Source organism: Melopsittacus undulatus, chromosome 13 (genome assembly GCF_012275295.1).
Source record: "Melopsittacus undulatus isolate bMelUnd1 chromosome 13, bMelUnd1.mat.Z, whole genome shotgun sequence".
NCBI lineage: Eukaryota > Metazoa > Chordata > Aves > Psittaciformes > Psittaculidae > Melopsittacus > Melopsittacus undulatus.
Genome location: NC_047539.1, coordinates 9982264 through 10008317, shown reverse-complemented (window position 1 = coordinate 10008317; position 26054 = coordinate 9982264). Strand labels below are relative to the sequence as shown.

At 39.1% G+C, this 26054-nt stretch overlaps 1 protein-coding gene across 4 annotated transcripts in view; it reads left to right on the top strand.

Annotated features, from left to right (window-relative positions):
- VMP1 (vacuole membrane protein 1) overlaps window positions 1-26054 on the top strand; it is a 66283-nt gene that overhangs the window by 25989 nt on the left and 14240 nt on the right. For all 4 annotated transcript variants that reach the window (XM_034068765.1, XM_034068764.1, XM_005141704.4 and 1 more), the window contains 4 exons: window positions 1929-2096; window positions 6746-6877; window positions 20661-20741; window positions 24323-24439. In XM_034068765.1, coding sequence (XP_033924656.1) covers window positions 1929-2096; window positions 6746-6877; window positions 20661-20741; window positions 24323-24439 — 498 coding nt within the window. The remainder of the gene's footprint in view (window positions 1-1928; window positions 2097-6745; window positions 6878-20660; window positions 20742-24322; window positions 24440-26054) is intronic.

The following is a 26054-nucleotide window of genomic DNA, read 5'->3' as shown; positions in this document are numbered from 1 at the left end:
TCAGCATATGGTGGAGGAAGAGGTTCCCAGGTTTGCTATGAATGTACTTTACCATTTTAGGAAAGTTTCTACTCTCTTTGCATCTGTCCTCATAGAGTAAAAGAGATGTGGGTTTTCTGTATAGATATGAAGCTGCTGGGGACAGGGATGATCTTGCTACAAGCACCAAAAAGGAGTTCATTGCCTCTGAGGCCTATAGAAATGTCAATACTATTTCTTATTAGTCATTGGTTCATTCATCCATTCTTTGTTCTCCATTCCATATCAAAATCACTTTTGTGTATCAACTTCTGGATCCCTTCTTTTTCAGTCTTACTTCAATGAACCTTTGCCAAGACAGACTGTGCCTCCCCATCTCAGCAGGCTGCGTCTGTGTATTCATGTAACTCAAAGTACACAAAGCACTTTGAATTATTCTCCTGTAACAAGGAATAAATAAAAGAATTTGGTATCAGAGCAGCTTGGCTTGTACTGATTGGATGCCATAAGAGTGGTTTCGTTTTGCATTGTTTGTATGCGACAACAGTAGTCACAGCTGTCATACAGAAAATACAACTGGTTTGGGGTGTTGTTCTCCAACATTCTTATTTCACTGCCACAAGATCAGTGTCAATGTAATTGTGTAAGTCCAGTGCTCTGGTTGTTCCACTCGGACCTGAAATGTTGATGTGACTGAACCCAACTGAAATCTTCTTCCCACCTAGTCTAGAAAAAGCAATGGAGCTTCACCTTTTATGTGAGACTTGCTGTGGAATTTCACCCTTTAATGTGCAAATGAAACCTGCAGGGTCCTCTACATACATCTCTGGCTCCTACATTTCAAAGTGAGCTTTGGAAGTGTTGTACAGGAGAATGGCAGTGCTGAGGTTTTATCATGCTCACTATTCTGTAGGAAACTTAGCTTTGATTTGGGTGGGTCCCTTATTGGTCTAATAAATATGACTCATTTAAGGGAAAAAGCGTAAAAGAAAATAGCTGACAATACGTTCCCAACACGATGTTAAAACCCGTGAAATAATTAATAGCAGAAGTCAAGCTTTGTGTAATTTGATCTGCACGTAAAGAAAACTTTAGGATTTCTTTACATCTGCAACTTTATGGAAAGACTTAGTTCAGTTCAGTTCTTTTCTTCTTAGTTCCTTTCAGTACTTTTCCTTCTTCCCCAGACAATGCTTCCCTGACCTTTTGCGAAGGGATTTCTTTTTTAGCTACAAGTCTAGTGTTCAGGCCATAGACTATTAGAATTGCTTCTCACTTCCATTGTATTAAAATAATGGCAATTCTTTCAGGTTTTTTAAATACGTAGCAATTTAATTCTTGAATAGATTTGTATGCTAGTTTTATTTGGAGGTCTCTCCAAAATAATATTTTCCTGTATGCTGGAGACTAGAAGTAATGCAATTATATGGTATTTAAATAATGTTTAAGTTTTGAATTCTATTTCAAACCAAACAGCAGAAAGGTTGTTCTTGTATATATGCAGAAAACTGGCACAAAATAAGCAGCTGCTTTTTGGAGAAATATCCAAAAGTTAAGGAATTCACTGTAAGGTGTTGTAAAAGACCAGTCATTAAAGAAAACTGTAATATAGAATTTAAATGCCTCCATCCTGCTCTAATAAAGCTGTAGCTCATAAATACCTTAAGGAGGACATTTTAAAGTTCTGAAAAATTTCCTAGTTTTAAGAAGTAAGGATTCTCATTTCTCCTTGATAACCTCATGCTAGTATACAATGGCATGGTAAAAGCTGAAAGGCTCCTTAACCCAAAACCCCCAACATTTTACATAGGTGGCATTATTAATGGCCAAAGCGAGAAACACCAAATTTTAGCTTAGGCTCTGTGCATCAGGGGTTAAGGTGGGGTTTTAATTTTAACTTTTCTTCTAACTGACTTAAACTGCATTTGAAATTACTTGTGTTTTTCCAGGGTCCACACATAGCATCAGTTACTCTTGCTGCGTATGAATGTAACTCGGTTAATTTTCCTGAGCCTCCTTACCCGGATCAGATTATCTGCCCTGATGAGGAGACAACTGAAGGATCCATTTCTTTATGGGCTATCATCTCAAAAGTCAGGCTGGAGGCCTGCATGTGGGTAAGCGTTGGTTTATAAAACTTGAGCAATTTTAACTTATGCACTCAGTTTCTGTGTCCAGCAAACACAAATTACTGAATTAGCAAAACAGTGATGGTTTGCACTGCCAGCAGCAATATGTGTCTATATAATGTGAATAGATCTTTCCTGATCAACCTTCTAGCCCTGAACAATTTTAATGCCTTTACAGAGAATAGGATATTATTGAGCAGTCTTTTATCAACTGCAGTGCTGATTACTTCTCTAAATGCTAGCAGAAAAGGCTCATGTGCTTCAAAGCTGTTGGTGTAGAAGGTAAGTTTTGGAAAGGGTATCTGCATCCCAAGTGATCCTGCAGCTGTCAGGTCTTACACTGCATGCAGTTAAGCAAGAAACAATGTAGGAAATTTGGAGCCTGTAACTGAAGTGACGTTGCAGTTACTCACAGGAAGGACTCAGCCCCTAATATCACAGCTGAAATATTCTTCTGGGTTGCATCGATAGATTGGATGAAATGAGAGTCTTATGGTGCATATCTTTTATGTATTTTATTTCTATTTCTCTGCCTGTTTCCCTCATGGCAAACTTTTCACTGAAACAGGAAAAGCAGGTTAGCTTTTCAGTGAATCAGGGTCTAAGGAAATGCTGCCATTGGAACTTCCTTTCTGTTGTCCTTCCCTTCCACCCTCCCCCCACCCCCTTTCCCGCAGCTCTTTTTATAGAAGTTTGGGATTTTTGGAAGGATTTTGGTTAGCTAAGATGTTTTTTTCATGCCCTGTAGGTTATTTTGAATTGCAGTTGACACAGATGCATCTCCTGTGAACTACATGCCAAATTAACTTTATTTTACTCGGCTTCCTGTTCTAGCTGATGATTTAATTATTCTTAGTTGTCCAATTCAAATGGAGAGAGAGGAAATTCTGATAACATATGGGATGTGATGTCTGCCCTTGTATTCCTTCTAATGATATGGAAAGATATATTAAGGCAACTTTGGTCACTGTGACTTTTAAAATCACCAGCAGCTGTGTTACTTAGAAAAATTCCACTTAGGTTGCACACATTACAGACTAATGTATAGCAGTACCAAAGTCAAAATAGTAACTGAGTAAGTGGGCTTACAGCCCTCTCAAGAAGCAAAGTACATCTTAAATTTCACTCTTTCTAAGGAAAGGACAGAATTGCCTGAATGCGTGATAAGTAGCTAAACATACAAGTACTTGTAAGACCATAAATACAAGATTTCTCTTTGTTTTCTTCCTCATCCTCCTGTGCTTAAGTTTGTTTAATGGAGACTAGAGTAATAAAAATGGCATTTACAATTACGTTTCTAGGGTTGCAAAATAAAAATGTAGCTCTGAGTAAACATCCATTGCTTAATCTTCAGTAAAATAACTGAACTATGATGAGAATTAAGTAGTTTAGAAATGAATTAATAGAGTTGCAAGCGCTGAAAGCATCTGTCCATCTAAGCAGCCATAAGGGAGAACAAACAGTACCGTCAGTCTCCCATTTGAGCTGCATTTCTGGGTTCAGGCTAGGAAAAGGACAAGGGAATGGGACAAGCCAGAATGTTTGTATCCCACTCTCTCCCTCCCCAACCCCTCCCCACCCCCCATTCTCGCCTTAAAATTCACTGTCAGCTACCTTTTCCCTGAACTCTGTCTCCACTAGATCTTCCCTTGGGAGCATCCTCTGTCTACCACTGGTGTCTAGAGTAATGTTATGCTTTCTTGGAATGTTGCATGAGTACATAAACATTGCTTGCTAATTTCCTGTAAGCCAAATCAAGTTGGCAATTGCTGCTGCTTCTTCCAGTATGTTTCTTTTGTCCTAATTCCAGTTCACTTTTTATGGAAGCTGTTGAAGAAACTTACTTTTTATTCTGTCACTCTTAAAACCAAATGTCCCCTTAACACGAAAGTAATGGTGACTTCCAGAATGTAAGAAAGTCAATTTTCTGCAAATCAGAGCATTAGTATAAAAAAACAGTTTTGAAACCAGGAATATGAGGTTTAATTCCTTGTCTGGGTATGATCAAAGGAGCTCAAATCCTTTTATTTTAATGGAACCAGCAACTTCTAGTTAGATGTAAAGTCTGAAGTTATGAAAAATACTGGATAAATGCAAAAGAAAAGGAATTATTGGATGCATATGGATGTGCTCCTGATGCAACACAGGGAGCCCTCTGAAGAACAAATACACCACCACCACCAGCCTGTTTTCTTTAAACTCGTAAAGTGAAATTATGCTGAAAGGCTCCAATGTGAAATCTGGCCAATCTCCTTGATTATTTGGAGGGAGACAGGAGGGTGGTAGCAATATGTTCTCGTGTGAAATGGTGAAAGCAGGTCGGTCCCAGTGGGGACTTTGCAGACCTCTGACTAAAGCTACCCAGACTAAGTATCCTGCAAGATTTGAGGGCAGGGATTTATCGGCCCAGGGGATTTGATTCAGATCACAAAAACATCAGCAGCTGTTTCAGCCAACTGACACCAGGTACAGTTTTTTCCAGAGATTAAAATCATTACTAGTCCCCTGCATGTCAGTGATAGCCTTTTTTTTGCTGATAATGAGTGTTACGAGGATTAAATATCACTATCTAAGGAATTATTAGGTGAAATGAAAGAGATGCTTTTTTCAATCACCATAAAAGTTGGCTCCACCAGTCCTGGCCTGCAGAAGGACTCTCTAAAACAATCTGCTAGGTGTATGCCAGTTTTCACAGCCTTCTATCCCAAAGGGACAGGGAATTCAATAGTGCTCTACATTTTTAATGTGTTGCAGCTCTTTTTTTTTGGTTTTTACAAGAAATAAGGGCAAAGAATAAAAATGTTTAATTGCTCAGGATTAGCAGAACAGGAGGCCTGTGTCCTGACCAGGATAAACTCTGTTTAAAAGACTCTTTCTAATGGAGTCATTTCCCAGTTTCCTTCTCTAAATGTGTTTGCTTAAAAGTATTTTGATTAGCATTTGCCTTTCCAATATGTTGCTAGTCCAAGGAATCTCCGTGTAAAACTGGCATGTAAAGTTAAATGGTGAAAATGGACAGCTCATGTTACAAAAAGCAGTTCAATAGTTACTGGTTTGGATCCCTTAATTGCTGCCCTTTTTTTTCGATGCACTTAAGGAACCTATCTCCAGCAGACATGAAATCATATGATTTTTGTTGCGCTTCTGAAATGTTTTGTTATAAAGAGCATGTGACTTACCCAATTTAAAGCAAGTTCATGTCCAGTACACACATGCAAACCTCTTCCTCGGTTAAAACAAAATGAAGCCAAAGTAAATTGGCAGAGCCGGGAGAAGCAATGTGACTTTTTGTTCTTGCATCACCCTGAGAACATAACCTCAAGTTAATTTTTCTGAAGCATTGTTGCTACTGTTTTCAGGCTTATCTTCCCTTGTGCCAGAAAGAGGCAGATTAATGAAGTTCAGCTTGTTGCACTCGTCTAAGTTTTTCTTCTATGGAAAGCAAGAGCATAAACATGTGAGGCTGTGCACTTTGTATGCTTAAACCAAGAATGTAACAGTGGGGTAACTGGAGAGAGTGGCGGTATTGAAAACCACAACCTGTTGATTTGGAATATCCACAGCAGCTGGAATTCTCCCTTGCTTGAAGCTGCATATGGAGGAGGAACAAAGGAAATTGAAAAGCTGTCACACTTCTTCAAAGGAGTAGAAAAACGTTTGTTACTATTGATCCTAAGAGAGAAAAGCCATCTGCATGTAGCAAAGTTCTAACACTTTTCCAGTGTGATGCCCAACTATTGTACTATTACCTGTACTGTATTTAAATCATTCCAAATTTAGCCGAGTTCCTGTTTCATTAACCTCTGTTTATCCATATATTCAATCTTAGCTGCCTCTCTTTTCTCTTTACTTTTCCTTGGTTAAGCTGAAGTTGCCTTTACCCACAAGATTGAAATGAGTCATTTGATGTCCTGAGAAAACAAATATAATTTACTGTGGTGAGAAAGCAACCATGCTTTCATCTTGGGTTCTTTTGGCTTCCTTTATTCCATCTAAAGGAGAGAAAAAAAGCATGCTTTGCTTAACCTTATTTTCCTTGCCCATAGCTGTAGTAAAACTCAAGCCTGGTTTCTAATAAACACTTGCACCGAGTCTCATGACTGAACAAGTAAACTGCATGACGGCACCAGGGAGGAGTTCCCAGATTATTTTGAATGCTGCTTCAGGAGCAAGGGCTGTCACATGCCAGCAAATGTGTCTGGCATCATGCGGTGGGTGAGATGGCAGCAGTGTGCTGAGTCAGGGATCGTGTGGGACAGCAGGGCCCCTGCTCTCCGGCTGCAGCACACCAGAGCTCTGCCGGAGCTGGGCAACGTGCCACTGTGCAGGGCCCCAGAGAGACACAGATCACATCGGTTTGACCTTGCAGATCATGGCTCAGGAGCCACTGACTTGCAGCACAATAAACTGTGCTGAGAGAAACTGCGTTTTGCTAAACAGGGAAAGGAGGAAGGTGGGGTTTCAAAGGAACAGCGTTATGTTTGAAATCATGAGAAGTCTGACCTGGTGGATAAAAGCAAACTGATGAGCTGGTCTCATCAGTTCTAATCATTTGAAATGTCCATGGGGCTGTGCATATCACATGTTTCCTATTTAAGAATAAACACAAAAATAAATCAGAATTATTCTTTTCCCAGGGTGCTGGCACAGCCATTGGAGAGCTGCCTCCATATTTTATGGCGAGGGCGGCCCGACTCTCTGGTGCTGAACCTGATGATGAAGAGTACCAGGAATTTGAGGAGATGCTGGAACATGCAGAGACTGCACAAGTAAGAACAGTGCAAAACAACAGACAGAATTAATAAAACATGGAACAACTAGATGGAGTAAATAACCATTCCAATGAAGTGAGAATGGGCCAAAAATCAGTCATAGTGAGTTCACAAGGGACTTCCCAGGAATGGGAAAAGATCCTCCATGGGCAGAGATACCTCTGGTGATGGGAAGACAAGAATGCAGCTTGTTGAAGCAGATACAGTAGTGCAGCCAAAGTATTTGCTACAAGTACTGCATTTAATTAGACTTCCAAGAACAAGCACAGTAAAAGCAGGGAGGAAGCAGGCTAAGAGAACAGTGGTAGAGGATGTGCTATTCCATAATCATGGTTGTTATAGCTGCATTTAAAACATCTCTGGGCCAGGAGATGACTTTCAGTTTCAGCTCATCCCCTTCAGATGACATTTGCCTGCTTTGCCACTAACATCCTCAGGGTTAGTGCATGACCCATTCACCAGCCTGAGGAAACATATTTTTCCTGATGTGAAAATGTAACCAAACTGCTCTGAGTCCCTTTTTGTGTTTCTTGTCATTTATTTTCTTGATGGACTGAAAACTGCTTGTGTTACAACATAGTTTGCAACTGATGCTGTACGTCAGTCAGGTATTATTGTAGATAACTTTTCATTCAGGTCAGGACTTCATATTCTGTTCACAGCAAGTTTTCAGTTAGAAGAAATGTCACATTTTTTCCTCAAACTACTTGCCACTGAATTTCTCTTTGATATTTGTCCTTCTCACCCTGTTTTGTCTGCCACTGAGCTGAAATGGGTCATGAGACTGCTATTAAAACAGCAGATGCTATTTACCATGCACTTTTGTCTTTAAACTATTTTGCCACAGTATTTTCTTTATACAGATACATACTTACGCTTTTTTCATCCTCTTCAAAGAATGGATGAGGCTTTTTCCATGAAAAAAAAGTGGTTTATCTGGAAATACAGAGTGCAATCTAGTAACCCTAACAATACACCCTGTGTTTCCTGAGAGCCTCCCACTACTAGAAAGTTGAAAAGGATTTTTTCTTTTATTGTAAATTCTTCTATTTCTTTACAGATACAGTGTGTTGGGGGGGGGGGGGAATATGCTTTCTTTACTCTCTCATCAGTCTGCTTTGCAAAGTAATCCCTAACTGTATAAAAATCAAGTTGTGGTAAAAAAAAAACACCAACGAAACCAGTTGAATACATGACTCGAGAGCTGAAATGCTATCTGTGTTTACTGAAACTCTCCCAGCAAATTATATGCGTGTACAGTTGTGGGAGCAGCCAGAGGTGGTTTCCAGAGCGCACACTAAGGTTCCTGGGAAGAAAATCTTTGCTAGAGAGCATTTTGTCAGGACAGGCCAAAATACAGGGAGCTGCATTGAGTGCCCTTCGTAAGCGACCGGTGGTGTGTAATTGAGAGAAACGATGGTGCTGTTTACCAGTCCTTTTGATTTTACTTTCTTGGCAGTCAGGTTTGGAGTGTGTTGTTCTGTGGATGGATGGCCAGGAAAAAAAAAATCATCCTTTCAAACTGTACTAGTGGTTTGGTTTCCATAAAACTCTTTTAACATGAGGCTTTGACAATCCGATTAAATTGTATTGTGCTCATAAAACTGACAGTTCATGTTTTTCCATTTGCTAATATGACTTCCTTTTTGCTTTTGGCTTCAAGTGTGTTTTTGCTAGATGTCTGTGGGAGACAGGCCTGCCTTCTCCTATGACCTTTAGTAAATCCTAGTCTTCAGCGTAGTTTATCACTTTGTTCTGGAACTGCTATTCATGAGCAGTTATGGTGTCTATTTTTACATAACTCAATAACAATTCTTATTACCTACACCAGCGTTTCCCACTCTCCCAAGGTGAAGCTTTATGCTTAAGAAAGCATGGGGGATGTGACAAGTGTCTTGTGCCATGGAGGCTACTACAAATGTTTGACGTCAACTGACAGGAGCCTTCTTTCAGGATAAAGGTCTCGCTTCATCCTGCCTTTTTGAAAGGCATGAAAATGAGTGTTAGATTTGGAAGAATAGCTTCCCCCTCTACTTCTGCTGAGCTGCTATATGCCTACAAGGCAAAGCCAAATGGCTTGACGTTTCTGCCTGCGTGTGTTTTGTTTAGAAAGCTTGTAGCTGCTATTTCTCAAAAACAATGGTGATTTTGAGAAACAGATGAGGCTCTTCTATGGTGAGAATAGACCGTGAATATAACATCCAGCCTGAAGGATCTGTGAGGGGAATGTGCTTGCTGGCTTGGTGCTTGAAAACACAACACAAAAAGGAACCTAAAAGGATTAAACAGCTTAAAGGTTTAGTGCCCCATTCCCAGTTACAGAGAATAAAATGCTATTTACTTTAAAGAGTCTCTTGATGGATTTTCTGTCATAAATCTCAGATCTAAGTGACCTGTCTCTTTGAGCTGGGCTTTGAGAAAACTGATTAATTTGCAGATGATGTGTAAGTCTGTCTTGTACTTTCCATTAGCATACTTCAGAAAAAGCCCCTCGTTTTAAAGGAACAGTCACTTCTTTCTGTTTGTCCCTGGGTGAGCACACCAGCGAGTTAGTCCCAGTTACATAAAGGGAGCATCAGAGCTTCTCTTGCCTTGTGGCTGCCGTTGTTGGGATCAAGCAACTTTGCCCTTGAGAAGGAGTGTGGTTTACAAGCAAGGCTCTTTTTTCTCAGAGCTCCACACAATGCAGAGCCCAGCATGCTATAGAGACAGAGCAACCCAGTCTGGTTTGTTAATACTTGAGGCAGTATTTGAAAATTACAAATGTTTGAAATGGTATCTCTGGTGCTGTTAACTCCTTTCAGTTGAATTCCAGAGCAAAGGAGTCTTTTATCAGAGCTCCCCTTTTAGCCATGGGCAGTATCTCCAGTGCAGCCGTTCAAACCAACCTCTCAATTAGGGGGAAGTGAATCTACTACTTAGTGCTGGGGCAGCACATTGGTAATAATACAGTGCAAGCATACTTTTGTATAGTTTCATGTCTACATGCGCATGTGCAGGGACTCTCTTTTGCCAGTTTAATAGTCGCTGATTGTTAAGTATTCTCATCTTTTCTCTGTCATGCTGAAACACTTAAACCGAACAGAGGTTTCTGGTGAAAATGGAGCTTTTAATACCAGCTTCCCTCAAGGTACTTAGTGATAATATGTAATGCGTGGGCCCTTGCTCCATCATGGTACTTTTTGCTAAGAGGAGAAAGAGCTAATATCTTTGCTGTATATCTAATCCTTAATGACTGTAAGTGTTTGAATTCATTAAGTGGCATATTTTTAAGAACTAATGATTTACACATCAGGTTTGCTGCAGCCAAATTTCCATGTAAAAATATTTTCTAGTTGCCTGTGATACTATCAGCCAGTGCTGTTTGTTTGCTTTCCAAACTGTACTGATCTGAAAGAATACAAACTTGGAAAAGGGTTAAATCCATAGAAATGCTGAGATGCAGCAGGACTCATTTGTAAATGGTTGAGTGCCATCTGCACACACACTGAGCGTCAGTTGTTGCTGGGACCTCTTTTTGACTCCACTGAACCTTTACTGGTTGTGGTTTGTCTGGCCATCACATGACTTCTCTGAAAATTCCCCCTCCCCTCCATTTCCAGTAAACTGTTTGAACAGGAGTGACTCAGACTGAAACCAGCTTCCCTGTAACCACAGGGCTTGTTAAAGAATTTGTCAACGTGGACTCAAGAGGGTTTGTATTAAGCTAAGCTGCAACTGCTTCGGTTTGCATTGCATCAGGAGTTCCACCAAACAACTTCCTGCTTGGAGAGTTGGCTTCTTGTCTGCAAGGAGTTAAACTGATGAACTTTGATGATAGTGACAGTTAGACACATGTTAAACCCATCTCTCCTGCACTCTTGAAAGGTCTGGTGTCTTGAGCTGGATTGCTTTTCCACGTCTTCGTGTGGGGGTTCTCGGCAGAACAAAGTACGTTACCACACCCAGCCATGGTTCCTTGGAGAACCCAGCACTGTGTTCTGACATGACACTGTGACTTAATCCAAATGGAATGATTAGGTTCAACTAATAAGCAAAAAAGCTACTTAATTAGCAGTGTAAGAGAAGATGGCCAAATTAAAGATGGATCTCTCCCATGATTAAATTAACAACTAGTACCTGATAAGTTCTGGCTTGAAAAGGATGCTCTGCTGCTGGCTTGTTTAATATTTTAGGGTATTTGGTATGAGAAAAAAAGAAGTTAAAGCAGACCACAAGCAGGTTTTTATAAAGCAGCTGTCATAAAAATGGAAGTGGTAGTGTCGCATACAGTAACTGGAAAACCTCCACTTCTTTTTTTCTGCCTTCCCAGAAATAACTTGTCTAAACCCAGCATTAAATCCTGTTCAGAATTTGTCTTGTTCAGTCTTCCAGTCACCCCTTTTCTTCATCAGCTCCCTCTCTTTATTAATGGTGCTGTACAAGAGATTGCTGGTGCTTGGGTCTAGGCTGCCTGATGGGTTGCCAGCAGGAGGCTTGTCTCCATGCACTGTGCTTCTGAAGCTTTGATGCCTGCATTTGTTAATATACTTAGGGAAGGTATCTTACCTCCTTTACCACGACCCATAATTAAATGGAAATTCACAACTAATCAGATCTCAAAGCTTTACTTTAGAAGCTTCCCATGAATGCTAGAGAGTGAGATGGAAAACTGAGAGTGAACTAATAGTAAATGTGATTGCTTTTTTCCACAGGCAATATAATAACCAGTAAATATACTAAGGAACAGCTTAGTTTTAAATTGTTCTCCAAAATTAGCGAGTTGAAATAAGCTTTGGGATGAGTCAATAAAAGCTTTAAATAAGGGAATATGTTATAGAGGATTTCCTGAGAAAAGAGGTAGCAAAGAGTTAATGTAGGCAGAGGATAGACAGTGGGAGCTATGAGTAACAAATGTGTAAGCCACCTCCTTGCTGTATTTCTTTGGACACTGGCTCGAGAATGGGGCAGTCTTGTGCCTGCATTGTTCTATTCATTTGCACACCTGCTTTCAGATAAGGAAAAAACAGCAATGAGCATTACATTAACTTTGCTAATGGTAATCTAGAGATGACTTTTTAAACTTCTTTAAATGTTCTTTCTGTTCCCTAAAACTCCTCTGTCATTTTAATATTAAAGTGTGTAAAATTACTTTAGTAAGTACATAAATTGGAAATCATGGAGCCACTGAAGAAATCTGGATTACTCTGCAATATTCTCACTCAGCAGGAGGATATTAGCTCAGAGGAATGTTGTCAGTAGCACATCTCTCGCTTTACAACAGAAATGATCCTTTCCAGAAAGAATGTCCCCAAGCTGGCTGGAAATCTTGCACACTGCATTTGCACTGTTGCAGAGAAGCAGTTAGTTGAACTCTGCCATTGGATTTGCATGCCCCGTCCTGTGTGTGTCAGGAATGTGCAATGCAAGTTTCTGAGGGAGAAACCTCGTCCTAAGTACTTGCTATTTCACTGCCCAGTATTCCAAGACCAATAAATGATCAAAAGTTTGGGTCAGATAAGCTGCTTCAAAATTACCTTTTTCAGGGAGAGCCTTCAGTAACTGATAGACATTAGTTATGGTATCATAATCAAGAAAATGGCTTGGTTGTTTTTGCTCCTGCTCCAGACACTGTTTAAATATCTGTGTTGTACAAGAGTCTGGTATGCAGACCACTTCTCTAAGCTGTCTGGGAACCTTTGCTACTTCCAACAAGCAAGAGGTATGCTTAGCTTTGTACATCTGCTGGCTAGGCTGAGTAGGAAGACTTGTGTATGTAAAAGGACTTGTCAACTGTGTAAGAAGTAGCTCACTTACTTTCAAACTCATGTTTTCTGAGCATAGGTTTTAACTTAGAGGTAAGTTCTCTATGGAGAAGCAGTGTATTTTTTTCAGTGCTGGTGACTTTGGCTCTGATTTGTCAGGTTTGCACTCACTGTGCTTCTGTGGTGGTATTTTAGGCAGCCAGCATGTTGGTGGAGGCAATACCAGCATCTGCTTTCAGCTGCAGAAGTAAAAGCTGCAGGGGTCAATAGCTGATGTGTGGGACCCAAACTGATAGGACATTCATTTACTTCATTCTTCTTTCAGTAGGTGCCTGCTAGTATCTCGTTATGGAATCACTGAAAAATTCATCTTGAAAGGGACCTGAAGCAGTTTCTAGTCCAACTTTTTGCAGATTCCAGATCAGCTCAGGTTCCTCAGGGCATTGTCAAGTCTCATCTTGAAGCCCTCCAAGACTGGAGACTGCACAACCTTTCTGGGTAGTCTCTTTTAACGCTGGACTGTCCTAAGGGCCTTGCTGCTTCCCTGGCATGCAGACTGACAACTCTCTTCCACAAAATTGATCTGCTAGCTGCCAGATCTACAAGATGGGAATAGGAAATAGTTCTTTAGCAAGCTAAGAAATGGTAATTTTCTTTTGTGCACTGTAAAATTGCAAAGTGTCCAAGGGGAATGTTGCTTCTTGCTACTGCACAGACCTGAACTGAGGAGTAGAGGTGGCAGGGAGTGTGATTAAAAGGGCTACCGCTCCATAGGGCAGATCTGATAAGACTGAAAGGACATGCTCCTTCCTTTTCCTTCAGACTGTTTCCTTTAATTGTGTCTTATTCTTTACAAAATTTCTTTATTCTAGCATGAATCAAAAGGGCTTTTTATGTAGAAGACTGAGAGCTTCAGTTCTAGCTGTGGAGAATGCTGGTGTTGAGAGTGCCTACTCACTTGCTAAGCTCTATAACATGTTCATTTTGATGTATTTCTTCCAAACTTCAGCATGGTATTGGATTTAGTCTGCTTAATCCAGAGGTGGTTGATTTCCTTCCTACTCATGTTAATGGGATGTCTTATTTACCACATCATAGATCCATTAATTCATGCTTAAAAGTTTCACACTCTTGCTTCAAGACAGGTTAAAAATAAGTGATCAGGGAAAGCAAAGCTTCCTGTTAGAATGAACACTTCACTCTATTATGCTCTGCTCCCATATGAATTGCAAAGGATTCGGGTCTAGCTTCTTATGTTTGTTTCTTCTTATAGCAGTTTTAAAATCTGGTTATGGAGACAATAAGTTTAACTGCCTTTTCTATGGAAAAAACTTGATTTTTTTTTATACAAGAACTAATTGCAGTTACTCATATGTCTGAGTTTACAAAGTCCCAGAGATGAGCATCTTTCTGATTATCTTTGTGGATTGCAGCTTCACCCCTTAACATGCAACCAACCTCAAGAATTTGAACACAGACAGCTGTGGAAATAAATCTGTGCATTTCCCTCAATAATCTGTGTACAGCATTTTTGTCCTAGGAAAGGCTGGTAGAAGAATTGACCTGGGTATTTGATTTCGTGATGATTTGGGATTTGTATATAGTATCTACTGTATAGGCATCCTTGCCTATTAATAGTCTGCATGATGATTTGAAATCTTACAAGCTTTAAGCCCTCAGATCTCTGACATAGTCTATTTAGTGAGGTTTTGGAGGTACTGCTCTCTTTTTGGTGAAGCCGGTCAAGTCAAAGGCCCTATTTTATTGCTGTTCAGTTGTCTTAATATTGTACTGTCTAAAACTGTTTTCATTTTCAACATGGAAGTATTTTTCTATTGTAACTTTCCTGTATCATTACCCAAATCCTTTTCTAGATTTTAATGTCTCAGAAAACCCAAACTTCTTGTGAAGTGAAATTTATTTCCTTTCCAAGCTCAGAATTTTAGCCAGTCCTATTAACCTGGAATGTCTGTCCTTTGCCTGTTGTGTGTAAATACCTTTCTTCTATCAAACTTCAGTGCTTGCTTAGATCTGCCACCTTCCCTTTGCTGCTTTCAGTAATCCTTGAAAACCCTTTTTTAACTATCTTTTGACAGCCCTGTTTCTAGGACAGGGCCTTTTTTTCCTCCCGAGTTTGGAATGATAAGTTTACACCTTATCTCTCACCCCCTCTTCTCTCCAGGCATTGAGATGGAAATAGCCCCTTTTAGTTTGCCCCAAATTTACAGTAAGCAGGAAGTATTTTTGAGAAAGCTACAACAGAAATCCATAGCCCCTTCCATAGATGTTGAGAGTCATTGCAGCTGGAGTGGGAGATAGTACTGCCGTGAACCACGATCAAGATATTCCTGTTACCTTTGATGTCTTGCAGGAGAAGTATGAAATGGTTTCCTTGGTCACTGAGTAATGAACTGTTTGCAGTGATGGGCAATGACTGTCAGCTGTATCTTGATCTCTGTTCTCCTCATCTTAACTCCAGGGTACTGTGTTGATCATTAAATACTGTTGCTGATCTACTGCTTTCTTAGCATGGATATATGTTGTAACCTCTCAGCCTTTAGGTAGCTATTGGGCTTCTTTAAAACGGTTCTTCTGCAGTTAATATGTTATTTCAATGAGTTAATAATTCTTTCCAGTCTTCTGAAATTCTAGAATTCATTGCCTAACCACAAATGGTCATTCTCCCATAAGTTGTGTTTGATTCCATTGTGTTGTAATAGAAAGCCAAAGAAGCAAAATACTGTGCAGCCCATTTTTAACATAACTCAGATTTTTACATAAAAAGGAGCACTGTCTTTGCAGGCAGCTTTTTAAATGTTAAGGACTTTATAATGTTAATAATCTGAGATGGTAGCGTCATACATCATCTTCAGTCTTTGGGGAAAAAAGTTCTTTATTATTTGCATAATTAAACATTGCTTCTAGTAAGAAAATATAGCATAAATTAGATAGTGAAGGATTGTCTACTTCTCCCTCACATGTTAAGTTACACATTTGCAACAGGAGAATCTGCTGGCATTAAGAGTTTGCTGGCATTAGGGTAAGCATCTTCTGCTACAGCAACTTTAGTTTGTAGAAAACCATCAAGGTGCAACACATTGCCTCCAGGTTTCTGTTTATGTCTTTGTATTTTTAATGTTCATTCATGATCCTGTTCTTTATTAGAGTAACAAAACCTTTATAACCCCTTCCAAGCCTTCCAGAAACTTATTTTGAGCTTAAGGCTACCATTTGGTAGGTAATCAATATCCTGCTTGAGCGTAGATACCTGTATCCTATATTACAGCACTCTGTTCTTACTAGTAGAAAATGCACATGCTGTGAACCTGTGATTTAGTCTCTTATGTTCCTTCCCTCCTTTGGTGGCCATCCTCTTTGTGCTATATCCACCACTATACCGATAATACCAGTATTTGTAAAGTGCTTGATGTGTTCACAGCAGAAAAAATTGTGATAGGAAAAGGTTTTCTGGGCCTCACTATCATTACTGCTGCATACAAGGAAGAGCTGGTTCATGCGAGGGAGTCAGAGCTTTCTTGATGCTCCTAAAAACCAATTGCAACTTAATGTTAGAAAATAAGCTGCTGTATTATAGGCCCATCTGTGCAGTCTTTTGAGAAAGTATCTTCTGTTGAAGTCCAGTCCAGTGCCGATTATTCAGAGCTCTTTGGTAATCTTGCTATGGATCTATCAACAGTCTCTGTTCTTGGTGATTAGGACATTTCAGTGTGAACAATAAACTGTGACCATTCTGTTTTCTGATAAGAAATCAGTGTTAGAGGGAGAAGATAAAAATTGATTTTGTAGTCATTTTTTTTTGCTTTAGCTTGTTAGCTAAATCTAATGAGATGTTCTTTACTCAAATACAGACTTTGTGCAACTTCATAATGAAGAGACAAAGAAGAAATAGAGATTAAATTATAAATGGAAAAAAATAGAACAGAGGGATGGGACAAAGCTTTGTAGTTATGAGAGAATTGTCCTTTCTTTCAATAAGGAGGGTTTTTTTATAGGGATAAATGGTCCATGTTAAGTTATACTCGATGCTGTACTATAATACAGGAGGAATACTGAGGTAAATCTTACTCAGCAGTGAAATGTGTCATTTCTCTTTACTATCCCTTTAGGTTTGGAGTTTTGGGAGGGATTTTTGCTTTTGCAACATGCAGTATGTCGGTATCAGCAAAATGTGCCATTTTACTGAAGCAGATAGGAAGCGAACTTCCTTGAGCTGCCAGCTGCGACTTGTGAATCAGTATTTCAGCTCTGACCTTTTTATGTCTCTTATTTCCATTCCAATTCTTGAGATCTGATGATTAACCCAATGAAGTAATGTTTAATCATTTAACCTTCCTTTGCCTGTATTGTAGCAGCCACAGGAAATCTATTTCCAAACCAAAGAAACAAATCATCTTTGAAAGGGACATAGTGAGCTAAAGTATCCTGAAATGTTATAGAGAATGAATCACATTAGCTGAGAGTTGAGTCCAGTCTCGAAACGTTAATTTTGGGGGAAAATGTTTTGTCTGTAAGTAGCTGAACTTTTCTTTACTTTTTTGGATTTTTTCCTTTTAAAGCAGTAAGTTGTGGAAGTTATTCTGCTTTTATTTCAGATGCTTAAAAATAAAATAGAGGAGATTGTTCCCTGTGCAGGCTTTATAACAGACAAATAATACTGTGAAATAGGTAAAAGTTGTGAAACTGATGGTTGCATTCTTCGAGAAATGAAACTTCTAAGGCTTTTTTATTATTATTATTGCAGATGTTGCAAAGACTTAACAAATGAAATTTAAGGAAGCAACCAAACAAGTATTTCTGAACTGTTCTTATTAAAGTGAATGTCAAGACTGGAAATACATAGTTTTGATGCAACCCTGTTATGTATATTACTCTGCAGATAGTTCATTGCTATGATTACATTTGGGCATAGAAAATAAGGGGGAAAAATCCTTAATTTCTCTTGGCTGATTTAGAAAGTTTAGAAAAGGCAAATCAGAAGTTCTTGTCTGAAATGTTTGGAGCTGTGCTTTCTACAGGTACTTGGTAATAGACAATGAATTAAAACAAACAACTTGAAGAAACAGCTGAGAAATAACCTTTAAAAAAAGAAAGTTAGGAATTAATAAGGTGAGCAAAATTGCCCCAGTTCTGGTTGGTTTTTGAGAGGCAAAATTGTAATGCTTTTTTGAACACTTTCATCGTTGCTTTTATAACACAAATGGTGGTTTTAGCTGGAGGGGGGGGAATTAGTTTTAAGGCACCTTTAACTTTGCAGCAGCCAGAAATGGGGGTGAGGGAGGCTTTTTGCTGTTAAGAAATCTGATGAAAAGCAATGCACTGTGCTTACACTAGGTTAAAACAGCTAATCTAGATGGAATTATATCATATATTTTATTAAACCAGCTGTGCTGCAAGCATTAGTTTATAGGTCACTTCTTAGTCAATTGCAGCTTGTGAAAATTAATACAACAGTATATTAGCAGTGCAGTCTAAGATGATGGATAGATTTGTTAACACTAGAATAGAAACAACTTCCATTGAAATATACCCTGTACATATTTGAATAATTGCATTGTAGTGTTCTATTTTAAAGCTACTTTACAGTGAGATTTACGGAGCTGTGAAAAAGATTTTGTTGGCTTATAAAAGTGAAAAGATTGTTCTAACCCCATGAGCATTATGAAATGGTGAACAAAATAGGAACTGAAAATATCATGGTCACATTCAGCTTTGTTGTAGAGTACGGGGGGGGGTCATCTTATGAAATTCCTATGTAAGGCACTGCTTTTTCAGTTCACCTTTTCAAAGAGCAAAATCTGATGTAGAAAGGACAGTGTTGCTGCTGGACTTTAATTTTAAGTTAATTTGTAGGTAAATTCTGAAACAATATTTCTACTTTTCTGTTTGGTTAAGGAATCGAATACCTGTCATCTCCTTAGTGTGCTGCATTTGATTTCCTTTGCTAATAGCTGTGTGATCACACTCTGCACAAGAGTCTTGCATCTTTTTTAGTTCTTGTGCTAAATCCTCAGTGGGACCAACTCTGTATGTTAGTGCTGACCTATATTAGTGATCATATATTATTACCCTGTTTCAGTTTTGTTTACTAACTTGAAAATAACGATGAGAGAATTTTAGTTTGAGAAGGAACTGCCCTCGATGTTGCAAGATTTTTGGACTTGGTTCACTGGGAAATTACCATGTTTTGTTATTTACCACAGTTTGTGTCAAAATGCACTCTTTTGTTGAAAAAACATGAAAACTTTTACTTTACTTGTCACGTAGACCTGTCCTAGACCCATTTTTACTAACCTCAATTCAAGTGTTTGGTACCAGCCTCACTAGGAGTAGGTTTTAAGCACTCCTTCATACTGTGTGTATCCTAGAAGCTGCACAGAAAAATAGCAGGAATAGGTTTTCACAAAAAGACTGAATATTTCATCTATTCTGTTTTGCAGTGAGACATTCACAATGCCAGGGTGTTGCTCTTGGTGAAAATTAGCAAGTTCACCCCTTGCAGAGTATTCTAAAGGGGTTTTATGTTCTCTTATGGTTAAAAATGTCAGACTGTAAGGTGTGGGAAATCTCATTTACTTGGCATTTTTCTTTAAACTGAAGTCATTGTTTTAATTTGTTTTTTTCAAGCATCAAGTATAATAAATAAAATTATTAATAAGTTGTTTTGTTCTTTGAGAATTAAACTCTCTTTAAATCCCTGTAATAGGGAACACTTACTGCTTGAGAAAGGCAGTAAAAAGAGTAAATGTCTTTCACAGATTTCTGTTCATTTGTTTGGTTTTTATCTGGCACAGAAAATTGTCAGGTCCATAGTTCAGGATTTAAATATACATGACATTGTCAAACAGTTTTCATTACTTGCATTGTCATTGGTATGTAATATTGAATGTTTCAATAGAATTGTAACAGTTAAAATGGCCTAAATTAATTTTTAATGAATTTTCTTGGAGTTTTAATCAATAATTAATGATGTTCAAAATTCTGCACTATTGAAGTGTGGAACTTAAGTTATCATCAATTACTTTGTTTAAATTACTAGTTTAAAGCTGTTTCCTTGTGAAATTTTATAGCTTTCTACAAAATGTAAATCAGTGACTGTTGCTACTGGAAAAGAAACTTTTTGTTGCTTATTTGTAGGTTTTGAAAGATTAATAATTATTTCCTAAAAGTTTGCTATTACCAAATATACTGAGCTTTCTGTAACTCCTCTTGTCAAGCCTGGATAGGTAAGACTGACCCTGGTTTTAATTTTACGGACAGTTTTGCTTCAAAAGGATTTTATTCTTATATGAATTCACGCAGGCTGCTTTTGAGAATCTTTAGGTTTGCTTTTTAAAATGTTTACTGTGTATTGGGTTAACTTTGAGGCTAAAGTTTGTCATGAGAATGTTTGAAAGTGAGGATCGCAAAATAAAATCAAGCAGCATGTTCTTAGCATGGCTTTGTAAAGAACAGCTCTAATGTTACAGCCTCGGTCACCTTTGTTGCTTTTAAAGTATTTTAGATTCAACTCTCAGGATTTAATGATTTTTACACTTCTATTTTAGAGGGTACCTGAAATTAGCTACTGTGATTGAGATCCTGTGTTTCAGAGAAAAATAGAAGGATGTAATGGAATTATAATATTCTTTGTGTTTTGAGAAAGTACCTTTTTAACATTGTAAATGGTATTGAAGGAATTCATTCCCTTTGCTTGTTGAAGGAATAAGGTATTAGCAGCCTGGCATTTCAAAGGTACAGGGATATAAATGCTAGAAACCCTGTTTCCATATGAGTGTGCCGCTTGCAGAGGTTTGGAAAACAACTCAATACATATTGGTGCTCAGGTTGTCACAATGAGCAATGTGAATTTCCCTCTCTTCCCTCTAAGCCAAGAGTTTCAAATTGGCCTTTGTGTTTTAGAAGCTTCTCCCAGTTGGTAGTTATCTAATCCCAAAGCATGGAGTGAAAACACAGAGATTTTGAGGTATGTTCATTTTGAAGTTTGCCTCATTAATACCTTATTTGCTTGTTTGCAGGATTTTGCTTCCCGGGCTAAACTGGCTGTCCAGAACCTGGTGCAGAAGGTTGGGTTCTTTGGCATTTTGGCCTGTGCTTCAGTAAGTTCATCTCAGTAACGGAGGGGTTATAATCACAAATTGCAGATCAAAGTGAATGCTGTGAACTGTGACTTGGTTTTATTCAAGTCCATATGGATCCTCATGCGTTGTTTGCTATTTCTGTGTTCTCTGTGGGGCTTAGAGAACTGGAATGGTTGTGGTACTGGCAAGTACAATAGTATGGAGAAACTCCAGTCCTAGATTAGTACCAAACACAGTGAATTCTGCATAAAAGCAGAGTGAACAGTTGTTATCCCTTCCTTCAGCTTCACCCTGGGCCTCTTATTTGGCCTCTTGACACTAGTTCTCCTTGGAAGATAATGGGTTTGGAATAGTTCTATTCCCTTTTTAATCCATCACAAAGAATGGTGCAGCAAGGGTTCCCTTTTTTTTCAAAAGACAAGACAATTCATTCTACCCATGAACATGGTGTGATGAGACCTGATAAAAACAGGTCAGTTCACCAAAGAGACAATGGCTTGTCATGTCCTGTTGGGACCCTCCTAGCCCAGATTGTTAGCTGGCAATATACAGCAAGAACTGTATTGTTACCTATAAATTCTGCTGGAACATTGCTATAATTTCTTTATGTACTGTGGTGTTCATGTGCTGTAGCATATAGTGCTTGACACCTTCAAAGATACATGCAGCTTGATGAGTGGAAAACTACCTGTATAAGTCCTGATTAGGATATCCATCCACAGTCATTCCTCTTGAGTCTGCTCAGGAGATATCTTTGGGTCATTAGGAATTAGCAAGCAGAACGAGGAAGCAAGTTTCAAAGTCATAACTTGCATGAACTATGAACCACTTGTAGGTTTTTTTCCTCTTTAAGTTAGAGGTCATACAAGCATCTCCACTGATGATATTTGAGTGTTTTGGGTAGGATAATACTGTTCTTGAGAGGTAGAAGAATACTGAATCAGATGAGGCTTAAATCTCAATCTGGAAACTTAGTAAAAACTGGCAGGAATATGTTCCGTATGCTTCTATCTCACAAAATGTGGGATGGGATGTACAGAAACGTGCTTATGATGATGGGGGAAGTGTAAGTCCCCTATGATCCTGTTCTGGAATAACCACAGCCCTTAGCCAGCTGCTCAGCTGAGGAGGTATTAATTCCACACTTGTCTAGCACCTCTTAAATTGCAGTTTCCTAAATTATAGACGTGACAACGCTAACTCTTTGCTCAAATGTAAGTAACCTGTGTTAGCTGGAAAGAATTAATCTCATTAAAGCTGCTGGAACAGAACTTCTGTCTACTCATCTTTTGAACTGTCTTAGAGTGGAAATGTAGGTTACAAGCTGCTCTTTAAATCTTTCCAGTCAGTAAGTTCTTAAACTTCTCCTTTGCTGCCTCTGACTCGCTGCTCTCTAGTCACCGTCTTGTGAGACATCACTGCATAGGCTGTTCTGTCTGCCTTGTGTAATCAGAACAGCTTGTAGATGGCAGGGAGGAGTTTCTGCAGGGGCTGAACAAGGAAAAGCATGGATAAATGTAGAAGGTGAGAAAGGAGTTGGTAAACACGTGAGGTGATGTGTAAACTCTTCGTAGTTCCTGCTTAGTAATACTTAAACATTTGCTTAACTTCTTACCTACTCGCTGCACTGTTTCACGCACTCTAAGCTCCCTTTGGCTTACGTGGGCTGTCCTGAGTTGGGGACGGGACGAGGAATCACGACTCCACCACAGTACACTTGAGGGTTTGTAAATGTGTTTACAGAAGATCTGCAGAGTAGCAGTAAAAAGGGTGAGGTTGAACATGGCAGAGGCATTGATAAAGCAAAGGGATTCACAGCTACAGGTTTCTGTTGCATCTGTAGGTGAGGCAGACAGTCCCCCACATGTGCTCCTTGCATTCATGCATTTCCCCCCCATGAGCTTCAGGCCTTTGTTTCAGGGTTTCTCTTGCTGTTGCTCCTTCTCCATATGCCAGAGGGTGTCTCATTTATTTGCCCCCCTTATAATTGCAGTTGGGTGTATTTTTTATGATTAGAGAGTTTGCTTCTAAAGTGGTAATGACTGTCCTGGCTGCAGGTTGTTGTCTGTCAAGCAGTGGCTTCTAAATGTTACATAAAAACAGTCAAATTGAATTTAAGACATTGCAAGTTTATCCAGTGAAGACAACTGAATGTAATATTGTTTAGTGGCGATAAGAAAGCCGTATTATTGGCTGGAGCTTGTTTTCTATGTGAAGGCAGCTCTGGGGAAGGAACAAAGCCAGAATTAACCCTGGAAAATGCTTGCTGTGGCTTGTGAGAATTTGCCCTTCTGTCTTTGTGGGCTTTTATGACAACTCTCAGTACTGCATGTACTCCTTTGTTTTCCAAAAACAAAGAGGAAACCTCGCTGGCCAGCTAATACACCCCAACAAGGCCTTGAGTAACTTTACTGTGATACGTTTAGTGTGTTGATGATACCCACAGTTACCTTTGCCTAGAGCATGTTGTTCCCTCTATGGTGATAGCAGTACAGAAATTAAAATGGACTGTGAACCTGCAAAAAACCCCTTGAACCATCCAACCAAGAACATGCTTGAGCTCTAGAGCAGACTTGGCTCAGATGAGCACAATTATCTGGCCGTGGTATAAGTAAATAATTTACTAGCCTTCTATGCCTAAGACATCTGTCACAGGGAAAGAATCATGTTGGTTGAAGTGGAGCATGTTTAGGGACCGTTTCGGGGCATGATTAGAGACTGTTTCAGATTTCTTCCTATGCAGGTGGTGATGTGAGTGCTCATAAATTTGAATTGCTAGTCTGTAACAGCTACATATAACCCTCATAAGCTTTCTCAGAGATTTCAGATTTCCATTCAGGCAAAGTTAATACATTTTATGGCCTTTAACAACCTACACTCTGCTTTGTTTGTGTAACAAACCAGCACAAATACTGCAGAATATTAGCCCAGTAATACACTGCTACTGTGAATTACACATACCCCATGCGTTCACTCAGACAGACTGCCCTCGAACTGCATGCTAAGTGTAAAAGGCTGGAATCTGGATACTTTCTTGGTTTAATTTCAGGAATATTTTACAGATAGTATCACGATACCAAACATCAAGCCAACAGCTTAAGAATAAAACATACTTTAAAATTAAATGAAGTGCATATGCTTAATAAAATCTAATCAGTGCTTTTAAACTGGATACATATGACTACAAATGCCACATTTTAATGCACTTTCTCAGACGGAAGTCACTGGGGATCACTTTAAACACTGGCCTCCAAGAGTGATGTGCTTGTCAGTGAGAACATTTGATAAATCACTCAGAGTGGCTTTACTGTGGTTTCTGTGCATTTCACATGGAAAACTTTGTGTTAGCTTTTTTTTAAATCCAGGGGTAAGGAGGGACCATGAGAATGGAATTGTCTGGGATATTGTCTAGCTGAATCCCAGAGACTTAAGTTATGTGGTGCGACATTAACATTTTTGTAAGTATTAAGACACAAGAGTTTTGGATCAAGTTGGATAAGGGGAAAATGTTCATTTTTCAAAGCTTCAAAGTCTGTCATGTTCCTGTTCATCTAAATGTGTGCTGCGATTCACAAACTTCTCTCCCTTGCACCTCCTAGATTCCAAACCCTCTGTTTGACCTGGCTGGGATAACATGTGGACACTTTCTGGTTCCCTTCTGGACCTTCTTTGGTGCAACCTTGATTGGGAAAGCAGTAATTAAAATGCATATCCAGGCAAGTACTACACCTCCCTCAGGGCTCTGGGGTGAGGACTTGTTTCTTTTCTGACAGTTACACAGTGTTGGGAATGAATTCTGGAGTCTCCCTTCCTGACCTGAAGTCATGGAAATTAATTTGGTGCAAAGAATTTACAACAAAGGATCTGCTCAGCTTCTTATGCTCAGAACTGAATAATTTATAGCTACAAACTAATGAGCTCGCTGCCTACACCACTCAGGAAATTGGTGGTTAGCCAAGTTATTTACCTACGGTTTTTACCAGACTGAAAGAACTTCATACTCATAATGAACTTGCCATTTTGGTAACAAATACTCATTTCAAAGAGCACTGCAGCTACCCCTCACCGGTTAAGCAGCATTTTAAGTGCTTCCTTCTATTTCAGTTGAGTGTGGATGGAAACCCCATTTCTTTCAGGCCCTGCAGAAAGCAGTTTGAGTCTCTGGGCATGCCACCCAGAGCTTTCAAGCACGGTTAGCAGTAGTTGGTGTCCTCAGACTATATATTGAAAGGACCTGATTTCAGAGCATGTCCAGTTTTTCTTGCTAACTTGGAGCCTTATTGGATGTTCTGAATTTAGCAGCCAGAATCTCCATTTGCTTTCAAAAATGTTGAGTCTCTCTTTTAAAATATGTCACCATTTTGTGCAATGAAAGATGAAGTGTTGATTCCCTGGTGATTCGGTACTGGTGGAGGTGTGGTTAGTGCTATATCATGAGCCACAGCGCTCCATTTGTAATGATTACAACCAGTGTTTTCAGCTGGGACTCGATTTGGGTGTTTTTAAGCTTCTCCTTAGGACTGGTGCAGTGTCTGTAGCTGTGTTGCTTGGAAATCTGTGCTGTTACTACATTAAAAATAGCAGAAGCTATTAGTATTATAAAATTACTCACCTAGTACCTTCCTCAAGCTGCTTAAAAATTTTGCCCTGAACATATTTCAATTTTCAACCTTCTTTTTATTTTTCTTCCTATTTTTTTTTTTAAATGGTTATTTTACTTTGTCCAGGAAACAACAAACAGATCTGAAAATTCCTTCATTTACTATTAGCACAACTTTCCCCTCACACTTAACTTTGTATTACCTGAATTTTTCTGCTTTTTAAATCTGTGTGCTGTTGGAATCAGTTCTGGCAACACAGGAAAGTGAAACAGTATTTGTGTAATATTCCTTTTATGTTACCTTGTTTAGCTAGCAGAATGTTTGCAATGTAATTTATAGTGCTCCCCACTCAGATCGAATGCAAGTGAAAAAATATTTCCCAGTGTCTTGTACAGCTGGTAAATCATCTTATTTTGTAATACATTTTGCTATTAGGAGTCTCTTTTCTGCAGTGCTTCATTTCAAGCATACTCTTGTGCAATAGCCTTGATTTTGTAGTGATCTTGCTGCAATTTGGAATTTAGGAAATGTAAGAGTCATGGAAAAGACTTCTAATGAATCTTTCTCTAGACAGGAAGCGAGTGACTCGGGTGCAGTGGCCATCCCAGAGCTGCTTTTAACTGGCCTCTTCCTCCACAAAATCATTTTGTGTAGTCCCAGTCACATCCCTTATTTCCAGACTGGTGAATGCAGTTCTCGTTAGATCATGTTTAAATGGGTTTAAGGAGAC